The 22,382-nt window shown below is 42.5% G+C and overlaps 1 protein-coding gene across 1 annotated transcript in view; it reads left to right on the top strand.

Annotated features, from left to right (window-relative positions):
• Window positions 1-22,382, top strand: part of CHST9 (carbohydrate sulfotransferase 9) — an 89,981-nt gene that overhangs the window by 39,206 nt on the left and 28,393 nt on the right. The window contains exon 2 of the mRNA XM_038766728.1: window positions 3,823-3,858. Within this exon, the coding sequence (XP_038622656.1) occupies window positions 3,823-3,858 (36 nt within the window). The remainder of the gene's footprint in view (window positions 1-3,822; window positions 3,859-22,382) is intronic.

Below are 22,382 nucleotides of genomic sequence, written 5' to 3'. Positions count from 1 at the left end.
AAATCACAAGAGCAATTGCTACAGTCACAATGTCCTGTACATGCAGCATGTCACTACCAGAAGGAAATTGCACACTATAATTAGAAATATAGTTGGATTTAATCCTTTAGTTGGGAAATGGTAGTTATATAATGTGACTTTCTTCCTTGAGGAGGGTTGTATAAGATCTTTGCTATAGAGTGGTTTGGGTGTGATCAGTTCTACCTCCATGGATTATTAACATCATTATTATTATTATTACTATTATTGTTGTTGCTGTTGTTATTGTTGTTATATTTTTAAGCCCTTATTATGTGTCAAGCACTGTTCTAAGCACTGTGGGTAGACATAAGTAATCCGATTGGACACAGTCCCTATCCCACGTGGGGCTCACAGTCTAATTGATAATCCATGGATGATCTGGGATAAGGGAGGAAGAATAGTTAACCATCTCTAGGTTTTTTCTAGGTTTGCTATTATCATCTCCTGTCAAATACCCTAACAGTTGCATGAATTCATTGTGGGGAGGGAGTGTGTCTGTTGTTATGTTGTACTTTCTCAAGTGCTTAGTACAGTGTTTTGCACACAGTAAGTACTCAGTAAATACTATTGAATGAATGAATGAATTATCATTTATTAGAGCAACGACATGGGCCTAGTGGAAAGAGCATGTGTCTTAAGACAGAAGATCTGGTTTCCAATCTTGGTTCTGCCCCTTGTGAACTTGGACAAGTTGCTTAATTTCTCTGGGCCTTAGTTTTCTCTTCTGTAAATGGGGGTTCAATACCAGTTCTCCTGAATAATAATAATAATAATTATGGCACTTGTGAAGCACTTACTGAGAGATGTGTCCATGGAGTTGCTATAGTTAAAATTGACTTGACAGCATAATAATAATAATAACAATAGTGATGGCATTTGTTAAGCACTTTCTATGTGCGAAGCACTGTTCTAAGCCCTGGGCTCAGCATATGACAAAGCACTTACTAGGTTTCAAGCACTGTTCAAAGCCCAGGGGTAGATACAAGTTAATCAGGTTGGACACAGTCCCTGTCCCACGTGGGGCTCACACTCCTATCTCTATTTTACAGATGAGGTAACTGAGGCCAGAGAAATGAAATAACTTGCCAAAGATCATACAGCAGACATGTGGTGGAGCCAGAATTAGAACCCGGGATCTTCTTAAATAGACTGCAAACCCCATGTGAGATGGGGACTGTGTCTGACCTGATAATCTTGTGTTTACCCCCGTGTTTTGTAGAGTCCTTGGCACATCATAATCATCATCATCAATGGTATTTATTGAGCATTTACTATGTGCAGAGCAGCATACTAAACGCTTGAGAGAGAGTTGGCAGGGACAGTCCCTGCCTAAAGTGAGCTTACATCTAGAGGGGGAGACAGACATTCATATAGATAATGCATAATATAGTAACCATTTAATAAATATCAGGTTTGTTATCACTATCATGTGTTCATTTTCTTACTTTCACTTTTACGGTATAAGTTAAGTGCTGTACTTGAAGACCAGTGTACTAAGCACTTGGGAGAGTACAATAAAATTGAGTTGGTAGGCACGTTCCCTGCCCACAAGAAGCTTACAGCCTAGAGGGGGTGACAGGCACTAAAATAAATTGTGGATATGTATGTATGTGCTGTGGGGCTGAGAGTAGGGTGAATATCAACTGCTTAAAGGGTACAGATCTACGTAAATAGGAGACTCAGAGAAGAGATCTGGGGTAATGAGGGTTCAGTCAGGGAAGGCCTCTTGGAGGAGATGTGATTTTAATTCATTCAGTCGTATGTATTGAGTGCTTACTTTATGCAGAGCACTGTACTAAGCACTTGGGAAGTACAAGTTGGCAACATATAGAGATGGTCCCTACCCAACAACAGAAGGCTCTGGAGGTGGGGAGAGTGGTGGTATGTCATATATGAAGGGGGAGGGAGTTCGAGGGCAGAGTCAGGCTGTGGGCAAAGTGTTGTCAGCAAGATAGAGGAGATTGAGTTACAGTGAGTAGGTTGGAGTCTTGGGCTACCAAGCCTGACAGATTCCCCCAATCAGAATCCCCCCCTTCTGTTGAAGCTCAGTGCTGTCTAGACACTACTCAGTTATTCTCATCAGCCCTTCAAAGCCCACCCAAGTCAGTCTACAAGTTGCAGCTGCTATTGTACTTAATCCAAACATGCCCAAGCACTCTTAATTTCACCTCCCTTATTTGTGGAATGGGGTTTTGCATTCAGAGATGCAGCTCTTTTACCTTTTCTCTTTCACCCTGGAGAAGCGTTAAATCATGAAAAATTCAGCGTTCACATTCCTGTACAAAGCAGTGGGGTGCAAAATGAATAAGAACCAGAGAGCTCGAAGGCCGATGGTTCCAGCTGCTGGCATTTCAGAAAGGAGGCTAGTGGAGGGATTGCCAAAGCAGAGATTTCCAGGAAGCAGAAGGGCATGTGGCAGAGCAAAACTCAGACTGCTCAACAGTGATTGCTTGTTCCTGGGCGACATTCATTTCATTTTTTCCATGGAGTTGATAGGCAAGTCAAGTCTGGGCTTTTGGGAACCAGACTACAGAATCCGCTTGGACAAATGAGGCTCATGTTAATGGTGAAATTTAAGAATGGTGACCCCCTGCCGAAAGAAGAGTTTTCAGTGCTTGGGGGTGCCATTTTAAGGCACACAAAAGGCTCCTGGCTTGAGGATCATAAATCTGTACTTGTGCTGGAAAAAAAGATTGTAACGGGAACAAGGACGATTGGTGGAAAAGAAAAGGTAACAACCCAGCAAAGGTCATCACAAAAACAGACTTTGTTTTGATGAATTAGACTCTATAAAGCAAACCTTAGACAACACGTAACATGAAACAAACGAACCCCTATACTCTCTCCCTTCCTCTTGGTGCCACCCACATCCAAAGTACTTATGTTCATATCCTTATACTCTATGTCTCCTATCAGAGGCTTTTGAAGAGATGGGTTTTGCTTGCTTCTTCATTAAACTGTGGTGAGCGCTTATTAAATCATAGTGCCAGTAGGGGGAGAGCTCTAATAGAATAATCAAACTTTTGAGCACATCACGGGAAGAAACTCACACGATCTTGTTCTGAATCATAATTAATCAGAAGGGCTCCATTCAGATTCAGCTAATACATGCTCCTCTTTCCCTTCTACCAGAGGCATATCTGAAAACTAACCTCCAAGGACATGTTCACCACTTGCCCATCAAGAGGAGCGAAGGAAAACTATTTTAATATGTTCTCTGCTAACAAGGCTCCTCTTCCACTAAAAACCTCTCTCCCTTCTGAAGAAAACTAATAGAATTCGGACTGACTTCTGTTGAGTGCCAGCTCAGAGTCAAACATTTCAGAAGTCAGCGTCTCAGTTGGGAGTTAGACATGGTTTCTGTCACTCGTGGCGGGCTCACTTCTAATCAGTCAAGCAGTGTCACTTATAGAGCACTTATAGTGTGCAGAGCACTGTACAAAGCACTTTGACAAGTACAAAACAGTAGAGTTTGCAGACAAGATCCCTGCCCTCAAGGAGCTTGCAGTTAGCCCCACAACACTTATGTCTGAATCCATAATTTATTCATTTATATTAATGATTATCTCCCCCTGTGAGCTCCTTGTGGGCAGGGAACATGCCTACAAACTCTGCTATATTGTCCTCTCCCAAGCCCTTAGTACAGTTATCTGCACACGGTAAATGCTCAATAAATAGGATTGATTGATTTTCTTCAGATTCCCATTTATCAATGTTCTGCATCTCAGTCTACACAGAGTTCGCAGGTTCCTTAGGGTGTGAACTGTGGCAAGTCTGCAAATGTTTCCTTCTCTCTTCCAGGAAGGAGAGAATCCAGCCAGCCTTCACCTACACCAAGTGAGTAATCTCCCTGAAAAGCCCTCTCACACAGCTTTGAGCTTCTGAGCCCATCAGTGCTTGGAACATTTTTCTGACAATTTAGAAACTTCTTTCTACCATGACACACCATTTGCTTAAATTGTCCTCCTCTTTACCACCACCATCATCGTCCTCATCACCATCCACGTCACAGAATCGTTGAATAAACTCGGATATTAATAGGGACATACCAAATTTTTCCACCCCTGGTCTAAACTGTAAACTCACCCCTAGACCATAAGCTTGTTGAAGGCACGGAACATTTCTACCAATTCAACCAATCAATCCTTCAATGGTATTTATTGAGTGCTTACTTTGTGCAGAGCACTGTTTTAAGCACTTGGGAGAGCACAATACAAGAGAATTAACAGATGAGATCCCTGCCCATAATGAGCTTACAGTCTAGAGGGATCTGTTATATTGTACTCACCCAAGCACTTAGTACAGTGCTTTGCACACAGTAAACACTCAATAATAATTACCATACTTATTAAGCACTTATTAGGTACCAAGCATTTTTCTAAGCACTGGGGTAGGTATCAGTTAATCAAGTTGGACATAGTCCCTGTCCCGCTTGTCTGCTGTATGACCTTGGGCAAATCACTCAACTTTTCTATGCCTCAGTTACCTCACTGTTAAAATGGGGATTAAGACCATGAGCCCCACATGGGATATGGACTGTGTCCAAGCTAACAACCCCAGGGTTACTATGTGCCAAGCACTGTATTAAGCGCCAGGGTAGATATGAGATAATCAGGTTGGCTATAGGCCCAGTCCCACATGGGTCTCACAATCTTCCCATTTTACAGATGAGGGAACTAAGGCCTAGAGAAGTGAAGTGACTTGCCTAAGGTCACACAGAAAGCAAATAGAGGAACAGGAATTAGAACCCAGGTCCTCTGACTCCCAAGCCCAAGCTCTTTCCACAAGGCCATGCTGCATTTGTCTCACTCTGACACTGCTTCCTCCATTTTAACCAAAGAACTAGCCATAAAGACTATTTTGTTCATTCTAGGAACATCATAACCTGAATACATCCAGAGGCATCTGGCAACTTCTCCTGTTCTGCCGATTATCTTGCGTTTCCCTCAGATCCCCAGGCTTTGGTTAAGATGGGTCTCTTATTCAAGAACAAGGTGAAGAAAATATCTTTCCCTTCACCTGTGGTGAATTTTCAGTGCTGACCCACTTAAGAGAGTCAGTGTGGCCTAGTGGATAGAGCATGGACCTGGGAATCAGAAGTACCACTCTGCCACACGCCTGCTGTGGGACCTTTAGGCATATCACTTCATTTCTCTGGGCCTCAGTTAACTCATCTGCAAAATGGGGGATTAAGACAGAACGCCCCATATGGGACAGGACTGTGTCCACCCTGATTAACTGGTATCTCCCCAAGTGCTTAGAACAGTGCTTGGCATGTAGTAAGTGTTTAACATTATTATTATTACCCCTTGCCCTGCTGGAAAACTGAATCCCAGCCTGAGGTGAAATTCCTCTGGAAGTGGAATTGCTCCCCTAGCTGGCACACTGAGGAAAGGACATTTCTTCATTGCTCCCTCAGCTGCCACCCTGTTATGGTGAGCATCCTATACAGTACCTGACCCATAGTAAGCGCTTAACAAATACCTCAGTAATAAGTCTCTCAGAATGTGGTCCTCCAAGAAAGATGAAAATCCCAGAGGTACGGTCATATTGATACGCTCTCCATTCTGACTCAGGATTTTCATTTCTACACGCCCCTTAGATGCTTGGAGTAAGTCTAAGGACGAGGAGCCAGTGCTGAGATTCCACTTTGGCCAGGATGGAATCCTGGATCACTTCTCAAAGGGGATCGAGATTTGAAATTCCACCTTAGGGAACTGGTCACCCTTCCAGGATCTGCCCTGCACATTCTGGCAGGGTGGTTCCTGCTCTCTCTCCCTGACCCTGGGATCTCTCCTCCACCCTGGTTTTGTAAATTCTCTTTCACTTTTGAAATTCCAGTGCGTTGGACCTTGCTTCTGTTGTCGCTTTCCTCATTTCAGCTCCAGCACACACACCATGATCCCCAGACCAGTGCCAAGGGAACTCCCTCGAGTAGTCATGGACACTTAGTCCAGTGCTGTGCACAAAGTAAGCATTCAATAAATATGAATGAATGAATGAATGACAGTAAGGCAGGGAAAGCAGGTGGAGACAGCAGCAGAGAGAAGGTTGGAGGCTTTAGGTCATAATAATTGAACTATTTGTTCAGCACTTACTATTTGCCTAGCAGTGGGGTCCATACAATATAACCATATCAGGTACAGTCCATGTCCCACATAATAATAATAATAATAATAATAATAATAATGGCATTTGTTAAGAGCTTTCTATGTGTGATACACTGTTCTAAGCTCTGGAGGGGATACAAGGTGATAAGGTTGTCCCACATGGGGCTCACGGTCTTAATCCCCATTTGACAGATGAGGTAACTGAGGCCCAGAAAAGTTAAGTGACTTTCCCAAAGTCACACAGCTGACAAGTGGCGGAGCAGGATTAGAACCCCCGACCTCTGGCTCCCAAGCCCAGGCTCTTTCCACTGAGCCATGCTGTTTCTCAAGCCCACATGGGGTTTGCAGTCTATGGGGGAGGAAGAACAGGTACTTCACCCCCATTTTTCAGTTGAGGAAACTGAGGCACAGAGAAATTCCCCAGATCACACTGCAGGCAAGTAGAGGAAGGAAGATTAGAACCCAGATTTCCTGATGACCAACTCCTGGCTCTTTCTGCTTGTAGTAATAGTATTTATTAAGTGCATATGGTGTGCAGAGTCAATCAAGCAATCGATGTTATTTATTGAAGGTGTTTAGTGTGTGCAGAGAACTGTACTAAGCGCTTGAGAGAGTACAGTGCAACAGAGTGGATGGTCACGTTCCCTGCCCACAAGGAGTTTAAAGTCACGAAAGGGAGGCTCAATCTTAGTGTTCCAGGCTGAGCTAAGAAAATGGGCAAGGGGCAGGCAGAAATCTTTGACTAAAGCCATTTTGAAATAACCAAATGGAGGAAATCAATAAATTAATAAAAAATTACTGAGCACTTACCGGGTGCAGAGCACTAAACTAAGCATGTGGGAGCGTGCAATATAACAAGAGTTGGTAGTCACATCACTTGCCCACAGGTCTTACAGTCTAGAGGAAATAACCATACTCCACTGTTCGAAATATCATTTTCAGGCCTGGCTTACATCCCTTAGTAAGTGCTCTGCACAGATTCAACGTTCAGTAAATACAATTGCATGAATGAAAGAATCCAATTTCATGGTTTTCCCAAATCATTTCTTTTCAACCGCTAAAACCCAAGGAATTGTTGATTTTTCTGATCTGAGGCCCTTCACACCATCTAGTTAATTTAACTTCCAGGCCGGCATCAGCCTGGTTTCAAAAATGCGCTCCACCTTATTAAAGTCTGTGACTTTAAAATGAGTCTTCCTTTTCTGCAAAAAGTACTTTGGTCATGAAAGGGTGAGAAAGAGTAAAGGCATAGAGCTAGGTAGTTTGGTCCACATGGAAAAAGCTGTTTTCGAAATTGAACTTTGTCACTAGGGGGCACTTAGTGATCTGAAATTAGCCTTTAGTTTTCTTGCAGAAAACAGAATTGCTTGTTGGAAATGGAATGTGATAGAAGGTGATTATGGCAATTTGCTGGCGCAACCACAGGAAAAAATAAACCTGTTCTCATCCAGAGGCTCTTCTCCTCTACCTTTACTGCCGCTCCTCCCTCCTGCTAGACCCTGGGTGTGGAATCAATCAGTCGGGGGTATTTATTGAGCACTTACTGTGTGCAAGCACTGTACTAAGCACTTGAGAGAGTACAGTATAACAGAGTTGGTCATCAGTCAATCAGTAATATTTACTGAGCATGTAGTGTGTGCAAGCATTGTACTGAGAGCTTGGGAAAGCATAATGCAACAGAATTAGACATCAGTCAATCAATAAAATTTATTGAGTGCTTACTGCAGACAAGCATCGTACTAAGTGCTTGGGAGAGTACACTACAACAGAGTTGGTAGACACATTACCTTGGGTTCTAATTCCGCCTCTGCCACATATCTGCTGTGTGATCTTGGGCAAGTCACTTAACTTCTCTGAGCCTCAGTTACCTCATCTGTAAAATGGGGATTAAGACTGTGAGCCCCAAGTGGGACAACCTAATCACCTTGTATCCCCCCCAGTGCTTAGAACAGTGCTTCGCACATAGTAAGTGCTTAACAAATGCCATCATTATTATTATTATTCTCTGTACCTCAGTTACCTTATCTGTAAAATGGGGATTGAGACTGTGAGCCCACTGTGAGGCAGGGACTGGGTCCTACTCGATTAGCTTGTATCTACCCCAGCGCTTAGTACAGTGCCTGGCACAAAATAACCACTTAATAAATATTATTATTATTATTATTATTACAGGGAGCGATCCACAACACAACAAAGGAAAACTTTCTGTGGGCCAGCAATGGCTGAGACTGCGGATAGCACATTGTTCTTTTCAACCAGATACATGCCCATAGGTGAACTTCACCATCAGTGGGGCTCCAAGAAAGAAAGAAACTCTACTTTCTCCACACCAGATTCACGGCTGCATCTCCACTGTCTTCACCTGTATTCTGGGATGCACCTAGCTACTGTAGTGGTAGGCCAGATGAGGTAAAGGACGCCATTCCAGTAAATCTGGAGAGTCAGGATGGAGTGTGGAAGGGGAAAGAGGGAATGGCAAGCCAGGGGAAGAGCAGGAATAGCAAGGGAAATGAGTTGGAGTGACTATCTATTGGCATCTAAACTAGTCCGTGCAAAAGATTATTGTAACGCATCTGTGAGTGTCTCACTAGTTAGATGGGAACTTTCTTCATCCTTTCCCCATTTGACCGATAATAATAATAGTAGTAATAATAATAGGATTTGTTCAATGCTTATTTTGTGCCAAGCACTATGCTATGCCCTGGTATAGATACAAGATAATCAGGTCTCACATGAGATTCACAGTCTAGGTAAGAGGGACAACAGGTATTGAGTCCCCATTTTGTAGATGAGGCAACTGAGGCACAGAGAAGTTAAATGGCTTGCCCAAGGTCACACAGCAGATGAGAGGCAGAGCTGGAACATGAACTGACTCACCAAGTCCATACTCTTTCCACTAGGCCACATTGCTTCCCCTTAGTTAGAATGGATCTCACCCCCCACTTTGTGCTATAGCCATTCTGCAAATCATTGACTTATTAGTAACCCCTTATTGAAAAATTGTGATAATTTGTTAAACCTAGTTACAAGTCCCTGTCCAACATGGGGCTCACATCTAAGTAAGAGGGAGAACAAATATTGAATTCCCACTTACTGAGGAACTCACCCAAAGTGTTTTTAGAGGGGGTCTGTAACCTTCCCTTAATCCTTAGCAAGGGGGGCTGGAGAGAATTGAAGAACTTGAACCTCACTTTATAAAAAAAGGAAAAGCAAAGGACAGAGGAAATAATTGTTTCACCCAAGATGTCAGGCTGAATTGTTGACACTCAGAGACCTTGCTTGTTTTGTGTTAAAATTCCTTTTCCTCTTGCTTCCTCCTTTATACATAAACATTATTTTGATTTCATTTTGTTTGGTTAATTTATTTTTAAATTACAAATAAAACATGGTCTGGTAGCATGAAACACTTCATTAGTTGGAAATGTATTGGAAAATTCTTTTTTTTTTTTCAAAGCACAATGAAAGCAGTTTTAATGATGCCAACTAAAAATCTATCAAGCTACGAACCTATTTTTGAGTGTACAATATATGTGATGATATTTACTTTAGAAAATAAATCACTGGGCGACAGACTAAATCCTGCCAGATCTGGTTTTGAAAAACCAAAGTATACTATTTATAATATCATATTTTTATATGAATTGAGCTACCGAATGGACTTTTTATTTAAAAAAGGCAATATAAAAGTCTCCTCTAAATTGTTGTTGGTATATGTTTACTTAGTCTGGGATTTGAAATCATAAATCTATTGCTGTATCTAAAGAGTAAGCAAATGCTTTTCTGTATAAATGTAGTGTAAGCATTTTCAAAGCCCATTGCCCAATCTCATTACCGAGATCAGCTTTTTTAGTAATTTTTTTTCCCCAAAAAAGTCATGTCCAGCCCATGCGTACAGTGAGGAGAGGCTTGAAAAAGGACATCTTTTATAATAAAAGAAACTCTAACATTTGGAATTTGAAAAAGATTCTGGGATGGATGAGATCTGCTTCTAATCAACCATGGTCTAATTCCACCAAGCCAGCCCACTGAGCCTTCAGCGGGGGTGAGGAGAATGCAGAACCATCCTTTGCAGGGCATATAGGAGGAATGATCTCGTTTTTTTAATGGTATTTGTTAAGCGCTTACTGTCTGCCAGGCACTGTGCTAAGCGCTGGGATAGATACAGGATCATCAGGTTGGATGCAGTCCCTGTCCCACATGGGGCTCACAGTCTTAATCCCTATTTTTTCAGATGAACTAATTGAGGCAGAGAAGTGAAGTGACTTCCCCAAGGCCATGCAGCAGACAAGTGGCAGAGCTGGGATTAGAACCCAGGTCCTCCGACTTCCAGGTCCATCATCTATCCATTAGGCCTTGCTGCTTCTTAAAAGTAGGATGGAGGACAAGCAGCATGGCTCAGTGGAAAGAGCACGGGCTTTGGAGTCAGAGGTCATGGGTTCAAACCCCGGCTCCGCCAATTGTAAGCTGTGTGACTTTAGGCAAGTCACTTAACTTCTCTGTGCCTCATTTACCTCATCTGTAAAATGGGGATTAAGACTGTGTGCCCCCTGTGAGACAACCTGATCACCTTGTAATCTCCCCAGCACTTAGAACAGTGCTTTGCACATAGTAAGTGCTTAGTAAATGCCATCATTATTATTATTATAAAGTTGATGAGGTCAGGCACAGTCCCTATTGCACATAGGGCTCACAGTCTTAATCCCCATTTTACAGTTTGAGGAAACTGAGGCCCAGAGGAGTGAAGTGACTTGCCCAAGATCACACAGTGAGCAATTGGCAGAGCCAGGATTAGAACACAGGTCCTCTGACTCCCAAGCTTGGGACCTTTCCACCTTTCCCCTTCTTGGGGCCCATGTTTCATTTTTGAATTTGGGGAAAAAACACAAGGGGAAAGAGAGGAGGGGATAGGGATTGTGAGCAGCAGGCAAGCTTAGAAGGACTACCAGGTCAGAAAGACCTGATTTAGAGTCTTTTCAGAACTTCTCCAAACCTCTCAGGGCTTGTAGGAGACGAGGGGGGGGGGGGGGGGGGGGGGAAGAGAGAGAGAGAGAGAGAGAGAGAGAGAGAGAGAGAGTGTGTGTGTGTGTGTGTGTCTCAGCTGGAATCCTATTGAGGGTCACATTTCTCTGCCAGAAATCCATCTCCTATCCCATGGAAAGAATTTAGGATAAACAGAAATGTCCCCAGTACTATGCTGTTCAATATCCCAGATGCACTGCCACACCATAAAACCATAAGCAGCACCATTTTGAAGCCAAAATAATTGTCCATTCCATCATGTTTATTTATTTATTCATTTATGGTATTCGTTAAATGCTTATTATGCATCAAGCCACATGGCCTAGTGGATACAGCATGGGCTTGGGAGTCAGAAGGACCTGGGTTTCAATCCTGATCTTCCACTTGTCTGCTCTGTGACCTCATGCTTGAAATCTGAGAGTAAAATGTCTGTTGTGTGACCCTGGGCAAGTCACTTCACTTCTCTGTGCTTCACATACTTTATCTGTAAAACAGAGATTAAGACTGTCAGCCTGATTATCTTGTATCTATTCCTGTGCTTAGTACAGTGCGTGGCAGCACTTAACAAATACCGTTCAAAAAAATAAGAAAATGACAAAAGCAAAATTTGGAGAAGACACATTTACATTTGAGAAAAGGATGAAGGAAAACAAGGAAAATGAGGAAATTGTGGTCCACTCAATCAATCAACAGTATTTATTGAGGGCCTACTAAGTGTAGAGCACTGTACTAAGCACTTGAGAGAGTACAGTATCACAGAGTTAATATACATGTTCCCTTCCCAAAATGAACATACAGTCTAGAGGAGGAGATAGACATTAATATAAAAAAATAAATTACAGATATGTACATAAGTGCAGTGGGGCTTGGTGGGGTCATTGAAGGGTACAAATCCAAGTGCTTCAGATATTGGCAAGAATAAAAGACAACAGGTGAAGCACATACCTGGCTTTTTTTTAAATCTCAAATTCAATTTTCTCATGAAAGGGGTCTGATAAGGCTCTTTTAAAACAGAAATATTTCTTGTTCATGTAGGAAGGGCACCCTGGCCTGATAAATGATCTGTTGGTCTTGTTTTTGAGGGGTATGGGAGCAAGTCAGACAATATGTAGCCTCTCATAGTGGGCTATCAGCAAGGAAGAAGTGTTAAACTTTCAATTCACGGTAACCAGCCAGGGTTAGGTTACATCGAGGGCTCAGGAGCAGAAGAAATGACTTATGTACTAACATGTAAAATCCTTTCTGAAGCTAATTGTGGACCGGGAACCTTGTCTGCCAATTATGTTGAATTGTATTTTTTAATAGAATTTGTTAAGTGTATATGTGCTGGACACTGTAGTGAACACCAAAATAGACACAAGTAAATGAGGTTGGACCAAGTCCATGTCACACATGGGGCTCACAGTCTTAACCCCATTTTACAGATGAGGTAAGTGAGGCGCAGAAAAACCAAGTGACTTGCCCAAAGTCAAAGAGCAGGCATTAAATCCAAATCCTTCTGACTCCCAGATTTGTGCTCTATCCACTAAGCAACGCTGCTTCTCCTACTCTCCCAAGCACTTAGTACAGTGCTCTGCACATAGTAAGCACTCAATAAATACCACTGATCGATTGATTGAAGACCAGAGTTCTTTTAAAATTAAAAATCTCTCTGTTCAGACTGTTTTCTGTACAGTCCAACTCCCTGCTGTCCTTTCGGGGGACAAAAACTGTTTATTTTTCTTTTCTTCCAAACACTGCACCAGCCCATATCTAGCATGCAATTGCTCTTTTGTTGTTTCCAAAAGAGGCTAATCTGATGGAATTTCAAATTGCCTTCTATTTTGTCAGCAGATCTTTCCTATTTTCCTGTATCTCCATCATCCTCTTTGTTCCACCTTAATTTGAATACTGAACTTCCTCTTTGATAGACTAAGTATTATTATTTATAGCTCTCTGGGCTATAGATGGAATCCTAATCATATTTATTGAGCACTTAGTGTGGGCAGAGCACTGTACTATGCACTTGAGAAAGTACAGTTCACCTGTCTACTTGTTTTGTTTTGTTGTCAGTCTCCCTCTTCTAGACTGTGAGCCCGTTGTTGGGTAGGGACCGTCTCTAAATGTTGCTGATTTGTACTTCCCAAGCTCATAGTACAGTGCTCTGCACACAGTAAGTGCTCAATAAATGCGATTGAATGAATGAATGAATTCAATATAACAGAGTTTATAGACACATTCCCTGCCCACTAGGAGTTTACAGTCTATTTTACTCTCCAGAGGGATATTTTAAACAGTCACTACTATCAAACCTAAAATGTTTATTTTTAGGTAAGGAATACATCCCAACATGTTTTTTTTTTCTCCCATGACTACTTCCCTGCTTTACATACAGTAAGTACTTCTTAAATAGTATTACTACTACTACTAAAATGCTCAGACCAAGCCTTTATTTTATTTTATTTTATTTTGGAAAACCACTGCCTTAAGAGTTTTCCCCATGCTTTAGGCACCAGAAATACGATTATAATGTCTGTTAACAATCTCTGGATTTAAATCCCCAGGGAACTGGAGCTGTGGGTATTACCAGGGGAATTTCCTTAATTTGCTCTCGATTCTGTCTTTACGAGCCCCAGTTTAATGTTCTTTGGGTAATGGCACGAAATGTGGGAGGGGGGCCTGTTGCCTGGCATTCCCTTAGTGGATTCTTTTGACTTCAGGAATTCATTTAGAAGTGGAAATTGTATTTTGTGGCCCTGTCCAAAATCCTTCCACTGATGGGAACATTTCAACCAAGTCAAATAAAGACAAGTTCCAACTTAGAGAAACCGAAGCTGGGGATTTACAAGCCAAAATAACACAAGATGTGTTCATAGAATTGTAGTGGATGACCTCTGCTATGATTCTTCACCTCTGAAAGAGAACTGAATGGCCACCACCCTTAATTAACTCATTCAGTCATGTTTATTGAGCACTTACTGTGTGCAAAGCACTTCACTAGGTGCTCGGGAGAGTACGATATAAGAATGTAACCTACACATTTGAAATGTTACTTGGGTTTAGAGTGTTCCCTCCTTCCTAAAATAACAAAGCGCTTTCCTGATGATTATTATCATAATGATCTTTATTAAACACTTACTATGTTCCAAGCATCATACCCAGCACTGGAGTAGATACAAGATCATCAGGGTGTACCCAGTCCTTGTCCCATGTGGGGCTCACGGTCTAAGCAGGACGGAGAATGGGAATTAAATCCCCATTTTACAGAGGCCCTGAGAAGTGAAGTGACTTGCCCAAGGTCATGCGGCAGGCAAGTGGCAGAATTAGAACCCAGGTACTCTGACTCCCAGGACTGCGTGCTTTCTACTAGGCCATGCTGCCTCTCGAGAAGTTCAGTTCCGTACAGCCTTTTAAGCTTCTCTTTGGGGATAGACTGGAAAGATTTAGATTCCCCCATCTGCAAAGAAGCAGGCTGGAATGGAACATGATTGAAGCCAATCCAACATGAAGGGTGCGATCAGGGCAAATTCAGAATTGTCACTCACCAAATCCCACAACACCAATCAATCAGTGGTATTTATTGAGTGCTCACTGTATGCCGAGCACCATACTAAACACTTGGGAGAGTACAATACTACCGAGTTGGTAGACACATCCCCTGCCCATAATGAGCTTAAAGTCTAGAGGGGGTGACAGACAATAATATAAATAAATAAATTATATCTGTATACATAAGTGCTATGGAGCTCAGGATGGGGTGAACATTGAGTGCTTAAAGGGTACAAATCCAAGTGTGAGGTGATGGGGATAGGAAAGAGAGTTGAGGAAAAGAGTTTAAAGTGGATCTTTTTTTTTTTAACTCTCCTGATTAGTGGAAACTGCTTGCTTCAGATTTTCAGGCTCCTTGAGGGCAGAAATCATGTCTCGTATTGTCCTCTCCTAAGTGCTTAGGACACTGCTCTGTCCACAGTAAGCCCTCAAAAAACACCACTGAATGATTGATGTTTAGCTGCTAGTGTCTACAGTAGTACAGCCTTATTAAGGCTTTGAAGGTTCGGAGAGCTGGCATATGGGTGGGATTGGGGGAGTTCCATAGAGGAAGGATGTGGGAAAGGGGATAGCAGTGAGATAGACGAGAGTGAGGCACAGTCAGTAAGCTGGCACGAATAATAATAATGATGGTATTTGTTAAGTGCTTACTATGTGCAAAGCACTGTTCTAAGTGCCGGGATAGATACAAGGTTGTCAGGTTGTCCCACATGGGGCTCACAGTCTTAGTCCCCATTATACAGATGAGGTAACTGAGGCACAGAGAGGAGCAGAGTGTGCGGGCTGGGCTGTAGTAGGAGATAGTGACGTGAGGTAGGAGGGGGTGAGCTGAGTGTGTGTTTTTATTCTGATGACTTGACACCTGTCCACATGTTTTGTTTTGTTGTCTGTCACCCCCTTCTAGACTGTGAGCCCATTGTTGGGTAGGGACCATCTCTATATGTTTCCAACTTGTACTTCCCAAGTGCTTAGTACAGTGCTCTGCACACAGTAAGTGCTCAATAGATACAATTGAATGAATGAATGAATGAATGAATGAAAGACAATGGTAAGGAAGACAGGGTTAAAGAGGTTTGTGAAAAAAGTTGGAGGTGTTGATTCAAAACACAGACCTCTATCCCGTGGGTCGAAAGAATGTGAAATTTGTTCCCACCTGAAGTTGCGCAGGCAGAAGGTTCACGAAATGATTGGTCCATAATCAGCTGCTCAAGGGACAGTTAGTTGTATTCAGTGGCCATTCTTAACCATGAGAATGGCTTCCCATGAGGGGAAGCCACAAGCCCCTCTAGACTGTAATCTCCTTGTTGGCAGGGAACGTGTCTACCCACTCATATTGTACTCTCCCAATGCTCAGTACAGTGCTCAGCACCCAGTAAGTGCTCAAGAAGTTTGATTAATTGATTGAAGCACCTTATCATCAAAGGTATTTATTGAGTGCTCACTGTGTGCAGAGCACTCTACTAAGTGCTTCAGAAAGTAATAATAATAATAATGGTATTTGTTAAGCACTTACGATGTGCCAAGCACTGTTTTAAGCGCTGGAGCACTGTATGATAGAGTTTGTAGATGTGATCTATGCCTGTCCACAAGGAGCTTATAGTTTACGGGAGAAGATTGACCCTTACTTCCCCTGTCAGAATTTTGACCTAGAGGAAAGAGTATGGGCCTGGGAATCAGAGGATCTGGATTCTAATCCCACCTCCACCACTTGCCTGCCGTGTGATGTTGGACAAGTCACTTCAATTTTCCATTCCTCAGTTTCCTCATATGCAAAATAGAGACTCAAAAGCCTGTTCTCCCTCCCTTTTACCCTGTGAGACCCATGGGGGACGGGGATTGTGTTTGCCCTGATTATCTAGCATCTACCCCAACCCTTAGTACAGTGCTTGGTACATAATAAGCACTTAACAAATGCCATTATTATCCTTGAAGGGAAGGAACATGTCTATCAACTCTGTTGTATTATGCTCTCCCAAGTGCTTAGTGCAGTGCTCTATGCACAATAAGCACTCGATAAATACCATTAATTGATTGATTATTATCAGAGACAAAACTCTAGGTTTAATGGACCAATAGCCTGACCCAGTAGTAATATTTTAATGTCCTCATTCATACCACACCAAGGCATAATTCACCAAAGCCCCATTGAGCCATGTGAATCTCCTCAGATTTTTAAAACCAGTTATCCCTGCTGTATCTGTATTTCTTCACCTATTTTTTTAAATGGTATATGTTAAGTGCTGACTATGTGCCAGGCACTGTCCTGAGTGCTAGGGTAGATACAAGCTAATCAGGTTGGATACAGTCCATGTCCCACGTGGGGCTCATAGTCTTCATTCCCCTTTTACAGATGAGGTCACCGAGGGACAGAGAAGTGAATGATTTGCCCAAGACCAAATAGCAGACAAGTGGCAGAGCTGGGATTAGAACCCACAAGAGAAAATTAGGGGTGACCATTGGCCATTCTTAACCATAAGAATGGATATCCCTGAGGGTAAACATCACAAATTTCCCACAAGCACCTTATCAATCAACCAGTCTACTGTGTAAAGAGTCCAAGCAGAGCTCCGGTTCAGAGCTGTAAGCCCCCTCAGTTCAGCCACAGATTTTTTCCATATTTTTTTTTGCATTTGTAAAATGCTTACTATGCACCTGGAACTGTACAAAACGCCAGAGTAGATACAAGTTAATCAGGTTGGATGCAGTCCATGCCCCACATGGGGCTAATAGTCTTAAACCCCATTTTACAGATGAGGGAACTGGGACACAGAGAAGTGAAGTCACTTGCCCAAGGTCACACGACAGATGAGTGGTGGAGTCAGGATTAGAACCCACATCCTCCTGATTCCCAGGCCCGAGCTCTAGGCCACTAGGCCATGCTGCTTCTTGGGTTTTAGATGAGAATTGATTTTGCTTTTGTCAGAAAAATGAGCTTTCTGCATGCCCCCCTCCTCTGTTCTGTATTTGTTAAGTGCTTATTATTTGCCAGGCACTGAACTAACCACTGGGGTAGATACAAACTAATGGGTTTAGACATAGTCCATGTCCCACATGGGGTTTATTGTCTTAATCCCCACTTTACAGATGAGGGAACTGAGGCACGAGAAGAGAATTGAAATGACTTGCCTAAGGTCACAAGGCAGATAAGTGGCAGAGTCAGAATTAGAACCCAGGTCCTTCTGACTCCAGGACTATAATCTATCCACTTGTCCATGCTGCTTCTTGGGCTCTAGGTGAAACCTGATTTTACTTTCGTCAGAAAGATGAGATGTCTGCATGTCCCCTCCCTCCTCTGCTCCCTTATCTGCTGACAACTCCGGTCCAAACTTCACTGCTGAAGTTTCCCCTCAGAAATCCAGGGCTGACAATCATGAAAACGTGCTTGTGTTTACTGGGCAGCAGTAGCTAGAGCGCATGGGTTCCTGTTGGCTACAAACTTACTATTCACTCTCAAATTCCCATTACAATAGGAATGTGTTGCCCTCTAGCAACGGATGCCACTGTATTCTAAACGTGTCTAGCTCTATGATCTTGCCACATCTAAAACAGCAGAGATTTTCCCAAGCTGGCCCAGGACAGATGTGAAGTGTGATTTTTCTTTAAATAACTCCTCCGGAGAGACAGATCATCACATTTATTTTGAGAAGCAAGTTTCTCGACTTTAATTTGGCCCGAGAGATTTTCCTCGATAACATTTTTCATTCTTCAAGAAAAAGAAATTAAAAAAAAAAAGTTTTGCAAGTGCCAGCCCTTGATGTTTTGGCCAAAAGCCTTCACTGAGCCAAGCTCAGTCTCTCAATCAGTGGTAGAGGAGCCCAAGGTTTGTGAAATTAGATTTAAGGGAGAGATTCTGGCTCCGTGAATGCCTGGCACATACTAAGCACTTAACAAATCCCATTAAAAATAAAATGTATGAAGAAGTTGGGGGTGGAGAACAAGATAGATTTCATCGGGTGGCCTAGATACATCTCTAGCAACATTATACAATGCTCCTAATTTGTTAAAAGATTAAGCATAATATGTACAAATGCTGGTTGACGTATGAGAGGAACACGGAAGGATTTAGTGTGCACATTCTTTGTCCACTGGCCCAGAAAGAAGACCAGAATAATCAGTAGTGTTTTGACCTTAGGGTATCCCTCTTCTTTATATTGCCAGTTCTGCTTCCTACCCTCCTTTAAATATTTGTTGCCCCCACTTTGTACTAGGGAATCTTGCTTTGTTTTCTTAGTAAAATGGATAATTTTTTGAAGCCACATGAAAAGCAGCATGGCCTACTGGAGAGAACACAGGCCTGGGAATCAGAGGACCTGGGTTCTAATCCCCACTCTGCACACTTGTCTGCTGGGTGACCTTGGGCAAGCCATTTAAATTCTTGTGTCTCAATTATCCATCTGTAAAATGGGGATTAAGACCCCGAGCCCCATCTGGGAAAAGGATTGGGTCCAATTGGATTATCTTGTATCTACTCCAGCCCTTACTTGGAACAGTGCCTGGCACATCGTAAGCGCTTAACAAAGACCATTTTTAAAAAAAAATTCTGGAGTGAATGGGTTTCCTTGCCTCTAGCAGTACTTATAGGAGTTGATTCTGAGCTCAGATATAAGAGGCCAAGAATGGGAAATTCTAAAACTCAGGAAAGAAAGGTGGAAAGAGGGGCAACATTGGACAACAATGGAACCCTTTTAATGGGAGCCAGGAAAACAATTCCAGTTTCTGGTGTTGATCATGGTCTTTTCACTGGGGCTCCTCTAGACCCTTGACATTTATGTTAGCGCTTCCTGGCTCAGAGCCAGTTGAAGCTATCATGGAGGGACACTGTATTCACCGAGCACTAACTGTGTGCAGAACACTGTACTAAACCCTTGGAAATCTCACCAGTCATCTCTCTGTGGCATGGCCTAGTGGAAAAAGCCTAGTACCATTGAGTCAGGTCTAGGGTTTTAATTCCAGTCTGCTACTTGCCTGCCATGTGGCCTTGGGCAAGTTACTTGACTTCTCTGTGCCTCAGTTACATCATCTGTAAAAATGGGGATTAAAACTGTGAGCCCCATGTGGAACATGGACTGTGTCCAACCCGATTTGCTTATATCAACCCCAGTGCTTACTACAATGCCTGGCACGTAGTAAGTGCTTAACAAATGCCATAAAAAGTCACTTCACTTCTCTGTGCCTCAGTTGCCTCATCTGTAAAATAGGTCTTCAATACCTCTTCTCACTCTCCCTTAGACTGTAAACCCTCTGTGAGACAAGGATTGGGCGTGATCCCGATTGCGTTATATCTACCCCAGTGCTTAATGCAGTGCTTGGCACATAGTAAGCTTTTAACAAATACCACTGATATCATTATCTCTGAGCAAGGAACAAAGGCTCATCTTTGAGAACATTACCTCGTTTTGACCCCGAGAATCTTTTTCTTGTTCCAGACAGTGCCAGGATTTATTAGCGGGGACTCTTTATGGCCTGAAAGTGCCATGTGGTTTTTAGTACAGGAGTAGTTAGGATACAGCCAGTTATTTGAACACCCTTTGAAAACTTTGCTTTCACGACAATGTATGCTGCGAGAGAATTTGGATAATCAACAGGCTTTCATAGGGGGAAGCACTAGCTTCATACCAAGATTTTCTCCATCAAACACTATTGTTATTACCCAGGGGTGAATCACATAAGAGAAATAGATGTGATCCCTACCTATGTAGAGCTTACACCAAAGAATAAGATCTGACTAGTATATAATTTAAACTGAGAAGAGAAAAAGGGGACATTAGGTGAGAAAAGGTGGGAAAGGTTTAAAAAAAACCCTAGAAATATCACCCTTATAATTTTCCCCTCAAAGGTAGATTATTTTTTCCAGTTCTTCATTTACCAGTAGAGTGGGAGAGAAAGAAATCGTTTTGATGATCCCTGAGGTAAATCTTATTACCTTGAAAAAAAGAAGTTAGAAAATTGAACATCTACTGGAGGGTCTGAGGGTTTTAGCACTCCCCTGAAACAGTGGGAATTTTATATGCTTTAAGGTGGCACTTGAAATCATGCCTTTGGGATTTAAAAAAAAATCTATTTGCCCTATAAAAATTACATATGACCGGTTGAACGCACAGCCCTAAAATCACGGCCCTCAGAATGAGAGATGGCTGTTCAGTCACTAGTAATGTGCTCTGAACTGACTTCTGAGTAACATTATCTTCAGTCTAATGAAAATAAATCCTGGCCAGTGTGTCCCTCCGAAAGGGTGCTATATTCTTTTCATGGTACACATGGTAATGACCTTCCTAGGGTGCTTATGATGGAGGAGTAGAAGGGGAATCAAATTGTGATCTACGAGGTTCTGAATCATTTAAATTGATTTACAAACTGTACTCTCTGCTACAAGCACAGTTGCTTCTGACTCACAGACCAGACCTGACTCTGCTGATGGGGCAGATCCGGTTGCTTTCTTGGGCAGGATTAACCTATGAGAGTGATTTCCAATACTTCCAGCTGGATTCAAGCTCAAGGCTCGGTCGTTAAAGGTCACTCTCACTTCAGACAAAATGCGGACAGATCAGTACTTCCTGTGAACCCTTCCTTTGTCTTTGACCCGATATTCGCTCAGACTCAAAGTGTTCTGGTGGTTATGATTTGTGCTTAGTTTAGCCTCTGTATCCTGACACTTGGTAAGAATTTAGGGTCTTTATTTGTAAGTGGGAAGAGATTTTCCTTAGAATTGGGCTTTTTCTGATGGAATTTTAAGTCCCTAGAGTGACAAAGATCCTGAATTTCCTATGACTTTTAGTGTTTGTCCACAGCAAGCATTTATTGTTAATAAATATTTATTTTAAATAAATAATGCTATTTATTGAGCACTTATTATGTGCCAAGCACTGCACTAAGTGCTTGGGAGAGCACAGAATGACCAAGTTGGTAGACACAGTCCCGGTCCACAACGAGCTTGTGGTCTAGAGTGGGAGATTTTTGGCTAATTATTATAAATAGATAAATTACAGATATGTATATTAGTGTTGTGGGGCTGAAGGAGGGGTGAATAAAGGGAGCAAATCCAAGTTCAAGGGTGACGTTGAAAGTAGTGGGAGAAGAGGAAATGAGGACTTAGTCGGGGGAAGGGCTCTTGCAGCAGATATGCTTTTAATAAGGCTTGGAAGGTGAGAAAGGTGCTTATTGGATTAATTTTTCAAGAAAATCTATTTAGGGATGGACTGTACCCTCACAACCAAACAGCAATCAGCAACGTGATTTAGCCAGGACTGAACCCCAGATTTTGACCCACATGCCACTTACGAAAAGCAGCGTGGCTTATTGGTAAAAGCACAAGCATGAGCATCAGAGGAGCTGGGTTCTAATTCCAGCTCTGCTACTTGCCTGCTGTGTGACCTTGGGCAAGTCACTTAACTTCTCTGTGCCTCAGTTCCCTCACCTGCAAAAACTGGGGGTTCAATACCTGTCATCTCTTCTCCTTAGAATGTGAGCCCAATTATCTTGTATCTACCCCAGTGCTGAGTACTGTGCTTGGCATATAGTAAACACTTATCAAATACCACAATCACCATCATTAACTTCTCTGTGCCTCAGTTACCTCATCTGCAAAATGGGGATTAAAGCTGCGAGCCCCATGTGGGACATGGACCGTGTCCAACCTGATTATATCTACCCCAGCTCTTAGTACAGTGCCTGGCACATAGACAAGTGACAGAGGTGGGATAAGAA

This window comes from Tachyglossus aculeatus, chromosome 25, assembly GCF_015852505.1.
Source record: "Tachyglossus aculeatus isolate mTacAcu1 chromosome 25, mTacAcu1.pri, whole genome shotgun sequence".
Taxonomy (NCBI): Eukaryota; Metazoa; Chordata; class Mammalia; order Monotremata; family Tachyglossidae; genus Tachyglossus; species Tachyglossus aculeatus.
This window is presented reverse-complemented; position numbering and strand designations above follow the sequence as displayed.